The sequence below is a fragment of the Belonocnema kinseyi genome, chromosome 5, assembly GCF_010883055.1.
Source record: "Belonocnema kinseyi isolate 2016_QV_RU_SX_M_011 chromosome 5, B_treatae_v1, whole genome shotgun sequence".
Lineage (NCBI taxonomy): Eukaryota > Metazoa > Arthropoda > Insecta > Hymenoptera > Cynipidae > Belonocnema > Belonocnema kinseyi.
Window position 1 is genome coordinate 51124978 of NC_046661.1, and position 11165 is coordinate 51136142.

The 11165-nt window shown below is 35.9% G+C and overlaps 1 protein-coding gene across 1 annotated transcript in view; it reads right to left on the minus strand.

Moving 5' to 3' along the window:
- Positions 1-1629: 1629 nt before the first annotated feature.
- LOC117172676 (mitochondrial inner membrane protease subunit 1) overlaps positions 1630-11165 on the minus strand; it is a 64985-nt gene continuing 55449 nt past the window's right edge. The window contains exons 2-3 of the mRNA XM_033360804.1: positions 1924-2118; positions 1630-1835 (exon numbers count right to left, since the gene is read on the minus strand). Of these exons, the coding sequence (XP_033216695.1) occupies positions 1683-1835; positions 1924-2118 (348 nt within the window). The 3' untranslated portion in view covers positions 1630-1682. The remainder of the gene's footprint in view (positions 1836-1923; positions 2119-11165) is intronic.

The following is an 11165-nucleotide window of genomic DNA, read 5'->3' on the forward strand; positions in this document are numbered from 1 at the left end:
AAATAAAAATAATAAAACTTACCTGTTTTTCCAGTTATTCATGCAGGTCATTTTTGCACAAATCTTTTTGCATAAGGTATTTATTTATAGCTACGTTAAATTTATCATTATTTAAATTTTGAGTAAATAAGTTGGAACGGTAATCGGAGATGATTTAGGGTCAATAGCGACAATAGATCCTGCGCTCCGGCAGACACGACGACTAAGCGCGCTGAGGCAGGTGTAAGGGGTAAGGGTCCCACTGGAAAGGGAAGAATCTCAGGTTTGACATCATATTTCCATACACCCTTATTTTACCTTTAAATATTTCCTGATCTAAAGAAGTAAAGAAGGGGAAATAGGTCCTTTAAATTCTCCTCAGCATAAATATTTTACACCCTTTTGCTTAAGTTCTCTTTCTGATAGTTCTAACAAATTATCACGTATAGTCGAAGATTTCATTTTATGATTTTCTGATAAAATAAGGGCTTTTTTCAGCGATTATAGATTCTTACGACGTCCCATACAGCCACAATCAATCTTCCTGGATTCGCGAAATAAGGTTCGCAAAGTAAGTATTGCGAAATAAGCTTCGTGAAATCTGTTTCGTGAAACGAGGTTCTACTACACACAGGTATAGATATTAATAGGATCGGCTAAAGAATAATTTATCGCTTTACTGCTTACCCCGTAAAAAAGGAACTGAGTACGGTGACCCTTTTGAGTCTAGCAGTCGTCTAGTTATAATCTAGCAAGGGGTCAATTCTAGATGATGTCTTTCTAAGACGATCTGTATTAATCTGTATTAATCTGTATTAAACTCTCTTGCAAATGAAATTGGGACTTGAAAGAAGCGCCAACTAATGCCAATCAAAAATCATAAAAGTTTAACTAGTTCCGGCACAGCGGCGTCATATTTGCAGCACCCCGTGCTTTAACTCGCCCGTAAGGATCTCTCGGTTCCGTTAAGGGTGCTTTTATACGATTGCAGATCAGCAGACTGCATGCAGAAAGTTTGCAGGAGTGATCGAGATAGATAATAGAACATACAGTTACCATATCTTTAACTCTTGGCGACTTTCTCTATGCAATCTGCTTCTCTGCAATCCTGTGAAAGCGTCCTAACTCTGTTAAATGACTTAACCTCAAGCTGACGTACGTGTTTGGGAAACTTTTAACGTGTAAGAAAATTTGGTCCCATGAAACGTTTCAATGTTTCATGAAACTTTCAATGTTTCAATTAAACGTTTCATGGGCTCACAACCCTAGTTGAGTGCTGTGGGAAAACAATGAACCAAATGAAGGGATTTGTTATATTTTTGCCCTAGTTTGTGAACATGTTCGTAAAATTTAATTTTTTCTATACATATCCGTGTATTTAGAAATTATTATTCTTATTTCTCAAAAACTATTTAATGAAATCATAAAATGATAATCACTATTATTTATTACGAAGATGTTACAAAAATAGATTTATGTCCCATGCATTTAGTACCAGTTTGTTCCTCTCAGCAGTCGACGATGTAAAGTACGCAAGTGATAAGTGAAAATTCATTTTCTTTCCTTTGGGGTTTCAGTTCTAGAGGCTAATTCAAAGTGAATTTCAATGAGTTTACTTTCAATCTAAAATAAAAGCCAGGCAACCAATGATGCTAATAAAAAACATTTATTTAAATAGCACTAAAGAATGAGTTTTGTAGAGCCTATTTTCTTTTATAAAGACGTGAAATATGAGACAAGGGCCACAAAACACACACTGCACGACCAACCAACAAACCCTGAGGAACTGGTCCATATTTGTGAGAATCACTAGACTCATGATTATCACCTTCTAGCCAACAATGTCCTATAGGAACCTAAAAAGGATAACAAATTAAAAACAGCTTATACATATTTGTTATCTACATTTTTTCTACATTTCTATATTCATTAAAAAAAACTTACATATTGCAGTGAATTTTGACGATACAATCTATCTCCAGGCAAACCAATGATCCTTTTACACGTATAGAAGAGTGGATTATCTGGACTTTTTGTAATAATTATGTCGCCGTTATTGTACCGTTTTTGTGACGTTATGTACTCAACAAGAATAATATCGCCACTTCGTATACTTGGTTCCATGGACGAATCAATACACTAAAGCATCATTATTTCAATTATATAAATTCTTAATTTCGCATTAAAAGGTGCTGTCACAAAAATTTAAAAAAATGTACTTATTAAATATTTACGGTATCTTTTCCTGCTTTTCACATATGGGCGATGTTCAAATTGGAGGAAAACTTGAAGTTCCAATAATATAACAATAAATTATAAATTCTTACTTATTTTTATTTAATAAATACTTTTCATGATCCTCTACAAAAAGGTTCAGTTCGATTTTTGAAATTTCTGTTCCTATTGACTTAAATTTAATATAAGAGCACCCCAAACGTCATTAGCGTTAGGTGTCCCAACCTCACTTTGTACAAGGACATAAGGATTTTCTCCTTTGTTTTGACTGTTAGCCTAAAAAACTTCTAATGTCTGAAGTTTGTAAACTTTAGAGGAAAAAGACTTTAATTAATGCACATTTTTTCAGCCAAACAATTCGATGGGTCATAATAAAAAACACCTATCTCACGCTGCTCAATTCTAAATCCCCTAACTGTACCGAACCTCTTTAAAGACAACGCATCTGTAGTGTGGAGACTCTAAACCTCGTAACTTTAGTGATCCCGTTTAAAAATAACGTAACTCAGATCATAGACATTTAGCCAGAATACTTTTAACCAGACTCTCTTGTGAGCATGCTCCACATGCGTACTTAAGCGCTGCTAAATCAATACCAACCTAACAACAGTAAAAGAGTTATTTTCGAATATAAGTTTCGTCCTGCTCTTTTAATACAGATTTTAATAATACTAGTTACGTGTCTTTGAAAGAAAGAAATAAGAAAGATATTATTCAACGTATAATTGATTATGAAAATATATGAATCGATAATAAGGAAATAATGGAATAATTGTTTAGATACATTAAAGATGATAAAAATAATAGTGTGATATATAAGTCATATATTATATTTTAAGTTGCTCTTGGGATGATATATTATCATTTTACATTATTTTTCATTACTTATAACAGTTGGCATTAGCTTTATGTAAATTGGATTCTTTTCTTACTGGAAAAAATTATGATTAATACTCAGCGTAAACAGATCCGATCATTCAAATACTGAACCGTGTGGAAATTTATTTTTAAGCACAGAAATCATATTACGAGATAAAAAATATGAACAGAGGTTTCAAAAATGTTGACGCTCTGATCTTCAGTATAGGCCTTTAAAGACGCTCGGGGGGGGGGGGGGCAATCGTGAACACCCGTGAAGCCGGCCAACGAATGACCGACCATGATACAGGAGGTGAGTATAAGCTCAAAAACGCTCATTTTATTTCGCACTAGCTTCGGCGAATCGGTTCGTATTGTATTCGAGATTTTTCTAAGGCCTTGTGTGTGGTGGATGTTTATTGTGGTGATATTTTGTGAAGTATTAAAAGTGTTTAGAAATGGTAAATCAAAGCAAGTTGGTTAGAAAAGACCAAAGTTTTTGCATATCAGATTTTAAGTAATTTATACTTTCCTCAAAACAACAGTAACAATAATCAAATTAATTTCAGGTCGTAAAACCAAAAAGTAAGAAGAAAAATAAAGGATACGACGAAAGATTTAAAATTAGAATACTTTTCTGGTTGTTCACTAATAAATGAATTTTTTAAAATTATTTAAATAGTGCTGACATATAATTTTTTCATATTACATAATAATTATGACCTTAAAATAAAAATCAGATTTAAATTGTCTTTATCTATTGTAAAGTTAATGCATTGTAATATTTTAAAATTACTTATAATATAAATTGCCATATCTCTACTGAATAAAGTTTTAATTTCGTATATAATTTTTTAATTTTTGTGCATATGGTAGTTCAAGTGGTTATGCCCAGTGAGCATCTGAACTATTGTCCTTACGTCTTTCTTTGGAAAACCCAGGATTTCCCTGGCTCTGTCCATTCTGCACGTATAGCCCAGGAAGAACATCGCCTGTCGACAACCCTAGACCTGCTCCCAGTATTCTCTAAAAGTACCTCATCCCTGATATATCTCTCAACCAGCCTCTCAAGCGTCTTTAGAATAAAAGACGTTAGGCAGTGTAGCCATTCCTCCCGGGTTTGGGAATAAAGGACACTCTACCATCCTTCCATGCCGATGGCACATATTATAGAGCGATGCTTGCCCTAAATAGCTTTGTCAAAGGAGAGATGACAAATTCCGGTGCTTTTTGTAAAATCGCTGGGTAGATACCACCCGCCCCTGGGGATTTAAAGGGGCAGAAGGACCCCACGGCCCATTCCACCTTTTTGCTGCCTACAACCTTTGAGGTGCAACTCCAATCAGCCCTCCTCAACTCCTGGCCCCAGTCTTCCTCCTTTAGGTCGGTTTGAATTCACTGAAAACCCGGGAAGTGAACCTCCATCAGGCGGTTCCGCGTTGGTTCTTCGTCTTCGGCAAACTCGCCATTTTCGAGCCTTATGAGCAATTGATATTCGTGCTCCCCCACACCGTATGGTGAGAATTCGCCAGGAAAATACGCTTAGGTAATTGCAACCTCTAATCTTTACCCGCTTCCACCCCTGATTCTCACCTTAATAATAGTGAGTTCTCTGGAGCAAAGTTTAGGCACCAAAATCGCATCCATACCTTTGACAGCTATGCATGCCCTTGGCGCTTTTTCGAGCGACCGCTTATAACTGATGCCACACCCTAACAAGCCACTAATCCTTTCGCTGTATAACCAGGGTTCTTCGATTATGGCGAGCCCTGTCTGAATCTAAGACGTACAGTGGCTAAAACCGCCGAGGCATCTTTGCTGTGGTGCAAATTTATCTGCATCATGGAGATTCCCGTCTCAGTCATTGAATGACTAAGCCGGGGCATCCCCGGACGCTTCATGTCCCCCTGAGGAGGCCTGTTGGGTCACCCTGAAGGTAACCCTACCTGCCCCCAAATAGGGCCGGTTGTCCAGAGCCGCAAGAGCTCTGATTGCGGGTTCAGGAAGTCCGACTACCAGGATCCAGCCACTCCCCTTCTACCTGGATCCCTGCCCGTCGGAGTACACCTTTCACGAATCCGTCCTCAGAGTCAGGTTTTGGAAGCTCAGGCGGTCCAGAACGGTCGTCGGATTGTCGGATTTTCCGTGAGCCTAAACGTAGAAGTTCTCTCTTCCAACCAGTCTCTTGACCAAACATCCGCGACCTCGACCACAATGGCCCCCTACCTGGTGAAGATTTCGTTGAATCTGGGGGCGCGTCCCTTGCGAGGTAACGCGTCAATCTCTTTAGAGATTTCCTCCCTTAGTCTGTCCAGATCATTAAGAGCGAGACAGTTCTCAGGATAACCTGATGCAACGACACTTTTCACCAGGGCGTTGCTAGCCATAAAATATTAAATATAATAAATAATAATTAAATGATATAAATCTCGCCTTTACCCAGTTATCTGTTCTTAACCACTCTTTTAAGGGCCAATTTTTATTTCGAAAATCCTATAGAATAAGTTCGAATCGACCATTCCTTAGACTCTCTATAAACCCTCAACTTGTATAGCCTATGGGTAAGCCCATAGTTAAATTGTCAGTTTTTTCCCATTGCTCAAACCCCTTTATTTAATATAAATCTTTGAACATTTTAGTTATTCTTTTCAAATTTATTTAAAAAGATATAAAGTATACTTTGTACAAATTTCACTTAAGACAAACATCACCAAAGAGTGCAATAAGTCTGCAAATATTGCAATTTTGGTAGATTTCTCCTTGTTATACAATTGTTACATAATATTTCTGGAATATGAAAAGTTGACAAAATCCAGTTTGCACTCTCGAAGAACAAATAACTCATAGATTTAATAGATTAGTTCATAACATCCTTAACAGCAACAATTGCCAGAGGATCGGATCACGATTCCGATTGGAACCATCGATTATTCAGCGCGCAGCATGTTTCGGTCCCGGTTCGGGTTGCGCGTTTAGATTTCTCTCTATTTTCAACCGCGGCGATTTCAACCGGGCCACGATCTGCCTTTAAAAAAAACTGGGGTACCAAGTGTAGACCTCGTGTGTTAAGTTTAAAAAAATTAAAAATGGATCTAAAATCCCACAATCAAACAGAGGATGCTGAATTCATCCTAATATACGAAAACTACAGTGATGGCAATCTTAGGTGAAACCGAAGCGCCGTATGCATTAACCAGACCTTCAATCGTAACCATAATCGGAACCGGGAACCGCTCGTCTGCGTACACCTTTAAAGATGTATTCAGATGAACGGTTCCGATGGTTACGATTGACGGTCCGGTTCATGTAGCGCTTCGGTTTCAGCCACGATAGCCGTCACTGTTGATTTTGTATATGAGGATGAATTCAGCATCCTCTGTTCATATGTGGGGTTAAAAACTTAACAACAATACACGAGGCCTGCACGAGGTACGCGATTATTTTTTAAAGACAGCTGAAAACAGAGGCCAGGTCAAAATTGCTGCGGTTGAAAATGGAGAGAAACCTAAACGCGCAAACCAAACAAGGACCGCATCGTGCTGCGCGCTATAGACTCCCGCTCATGTACGCACAACTGTTTATGCAGTCCTCCTGATTGGCCTAGCCCTAATATTTTATGACTCAAAAAAAAAACTTCAACTAATTTTTGTAAAAGGAATTTTCGACTTATTTATTTTATTTTTATACCGCTACGCAAGTTCGGACACCTGAATCTAGGAAACCCTGTATAGTGTTGAAATTTGATTTGCAAATTAAATTTATTTATAATAAATTGAATTTTTAAAAACATTCATGCAAAATTCCTGTTTCAGTTAGCATATGAAAATAACTTGGTAACCTTCAATTCTTCTTGAAATTAAATTGAAAATGCTACAACAATAACACATGCCTGCAAATAATAGGGTAATATCAGTTTTTGGAAAGTGAAGGGTAATTTCCGAAGTAATTTTTCACGTAGAATCCGAGTCCGGGGTCAGAATTGGCCCATTACGTCAGGATTTTAAGATATTTGAGGTTATATACCTAAAAATGGCGTTCTTGGCTGCTTTTGAGGTTATGTACAGAAAACACAACATTTTTAGGGATTTTTTCTTTAATTATATCATATAGCACTGCTCTTGCTCATTAATTAGAGAGTCGCAGAGTTCAATTACTATTTTTCTTTACCAAGTTACGCCAATTTTAAATTATGACATATGTCCCATTATGTCTTGAGCATTTGCTTTAAATACTTTGAGGCAGACATTTTCTGCTGGGTGTTTTCTCTTCAAAATTTGTATTTGGGGGGTGCTCGGGCTTGTAGATTTTGAACCTGAAGTCCAGATATTAACATTTTCATATTCAAAATGGCGGATTCAAAATAGCATATAAAAAATTTTTTAAAAACATTAACAACATTGAAACATGTTTTCAGTTTCTGCTATATAATAACTTATATTGATATATAAATGTTATATAGTAGTTTATATTTATACAGGTTTCATGACTATTGATGCTCAAGATATAATGCGACATATCTCGTAATTTCAAATTGGCGTAACTTGGTAAAGAAAAATGGTAATTGAACTCTGCGACTCTCAAATTAAAGAGAAAGAGCAGCACTATATGATACAACTAAAGAAAAATTTCCAAAGAATTTTGTTTTTTCTGTACATAACCTCAAAAGTAGCCAAAAACGCCATTCATTGGGTACATAACCTCAAATATCTTAAAATCCTGACATCATCCTTTCCAACAACAAAACCATGTTGGCCTGTGTAATTCTTTTATGAGATTAAAAATACTATAAAAATGTAAATACTTTTCGAAATATTAAAAGTGGAAGACAGTTTAGTCAATGAATCCAAGACTGTAGATCAGTCCAGCTACTAAAGGCATTGAAATATGACTGCCCTGGCAATGTGAAGATTTTTCAATATAGTCAAGGCAAAAGACATTCTGGATTACGAAAGATATTTTTTAGTCCAGATAATTACGACAAGATTGTAGGTCAGTCTAACCAACCAAGGCAAGACAGGCTATTAGTCCAGTCAGTTAAGACAAGGCTAAAAATCAGTCCAACCAACAAAGGCAATACATGTTATTAGTTCAGTCGGTTAAGAGAACCCTATAAATCAGTCCAAACAACAAAAGCCAGACATATTATTAGTCCAGCCGGTTAAGACAAGACTATAAATCAGCCCGACCAACAATGGCAAACCATGTCATTAGTCAGAAGACGCTCACTCGCATTGTCATTTGTTTCTTAATTCCATGCAGTTATGAAACATAAGACGATCACTCAGATTGTCATTTGTTTCTGAATTTCATGTAGTTCTTAAACATACGACGCTCACTCACATTGTCATTTGTTTCTGAATTTCATACAGTCATGAAACATAAGAGGATCGCTCATATTGTCATTTGTTTCTGAATTTCCTGCAGTTGTGAAACATCAGACGATCACTCATATTATCATTGGTTTCTGAATTTCACGCAGTTGCGAAACAAAAGACGATCACTCGTATTCCATTCATTTCTGAAATTCATGCACTTCTAAAACATATTGCATGAATTTCAGGAAAAATGACAATGTGAGTGAGTGTCTTAAGTTTAAGAACTGCATGAAATTCAGAAACAAATGACAATACGAGAGAATGTCTTATGACTAATGACATGTTTTGCCATTGTTGGTTTGACTGATCTATAGTCTTGTCTTAAACGACTGGACTAATAACATGTCTTGCTTCGTTGGTTGGACTGACTTATACTCTTGTCTTAACCTACTGGAATAATAAAATGTCTTGCCTTTGTTAGCTGGACTGATTTATAGTCTTGTCTTAACCGACTGAACTAGTGACCTATCTTGCCTTTGTTGGTGGGACTGATCTATAGTCTCGTCTCAACCATCTGGACTAATAACATGTCTTTCCTTTGTTGGTTGGACTGATTAATAGTCTTGTCTTAACCGACTGGACTAATAACATGTGTTGCCTTTGTTGGTTGGACTGATTTATAGTCTTGTCTTAACCGACTGGATTAATAACATTTCTTGCCTTTGTTGGTTGGACTGATCAATAGTCTCGTCTTAACCGACTGGACCAATAACATGTCTTGCCTTTCTTGGTTGGACTGATTTATAGTTTTGTCTTAACCGACTGGACTAATAATATGTCTTGCATTTGTTGGTTGGACTGATTGATATTCTCGTCTCAACGAGCTGGACTAATAACATGTCTTGCCTTTGTTGGTTCGACTGATGTATAGTATTGTCTTAACCGACTGGACTAATAACATGTGTTGCCTTTGTTGGTTGGACTGATTTATAGTCTTGTCTTTACCGACTGGACTAATAACATGTGTTGCCTTTGTTGGTTGGACTGATTTATAGTCTTGTCTTAACCGACTGGACTAATAACATTTCTTGCCTTTTTTGGTTGGACTGACCTATAGTCTTGACTTAATTATCTGGACTACAAAATATCTGTGGTAGTCAAGAAGGTCTTTTGCCTTGATTATTTTGACAAATATTCACATCGACAGGGCAGTCCCAGAACATTTCTTTTATTATCTGGACTGGATTTTCCTTTGATAATTGGACTGGCCTACAGTCTTGTATTCATTGACTGAACTGTCTTCCACCTTTAATATTTTGAACAGTATTCAAATTGCCAGGACAGCGCTATGATTTCGCCTATTATTACCAGGACAGTGCCATTTTTTGCCCTTATTAGCTGGACTGGTCTTACCATTTTTTCTAGTATTATCAATGATTGTGCTGATTACAGTTTATTGAAAAATCTGCACCTCATTTTCAAGTTTCAAGCGGGACATTAGATTCGCTTGCGGTCATATTTTTCGCGTTCAGCTCCACCTACCTCGAAAACTTTTGATTTTCTGAATTTGTACCCATTACAATTTTTTATCAGTAGGCTTTGAACTATATTATATTGCAATTTCAGCCAATTTGACCGGGCCGAATATTAATGTAAATTGTGCGGGGTCCTTTGAAAAAATGGTGTGATACAATTTTTCAATTATTAAAATTATGTGTAGCCTGAAATCAGAAAATTTGCAAGGGAAAATTAACTTTATTTTTTTAACGAAAATTTCCAGTTTACCAACCTTGTATTTTAGAGGCCTTCATTTTTGCCTCATCTTTTAATGGGGACCTAGAGATAAAATAACTTAAAAATGCAGTTGACAATATTTCTATAATATAAAAAATAACCATTTGTATTACATAGGTAAAATACTTTATATTTTGAGGACATGTTTTTGTTGTTACATTTTTTATTTTACTGTTCAGTAACTTTACTTACGTATGAATATACACGCTGCCATTTTGGTTCCCCGCCAAATTCAAAATCGCTAACTTGATTTCGAATTATAGAAATACATGTGCATGATATAGATGATTTATTTTTAAATTATACTAAAGAACTGTTATTAAAACATAAATTATAAATAAAATTACATGTCACATAATATCTGAAATATTTAAATTAGACTATGATTTTTTAACCCATACTTTTGCCAAAAAATAGTTCTTGCAAGAATTATGATTGCAAATGAAATTTTACTGAGTTTACAAATAGGCGTGCGCTAAAAGTATAATCGTACGATTTATGAAATAAATAGTAACAAATAATGAAATAATAATAGACTATAGGTCAAACATTAATACAATACTTTTCCAAGAGTTTATTATGATAGCTGTTTATATTTCACAATTTCACATCATATGTCTTTTTTATTTGCGTGGGTTAACGTGCGTCGTTCTGTAGAAAAAGGGGTTCCTAACCTTACTTTCTTCTGGATCTCATTTCGATTTAATATATCACAAAAATGCTCATAGGCAATTTAATTACATACAAACATAATCTTTAGACTCCATATATTTGAATTATATTGTTATACTCGTAAATATACGTAATCTCTTCGCATAATCTTGAATTTGAATTCGGTTTCCACTAGTCGCGTCTACGATTTATGATCCACATTGAGTCTTTCTCTTCGTACTAGTGGAAAATGGTCAAGTTTAAATCCATCCTGGCTTCTATTTTTACAAAACGGAACACCGCAGCAGACCATTTTTCTTATATACTATGGTA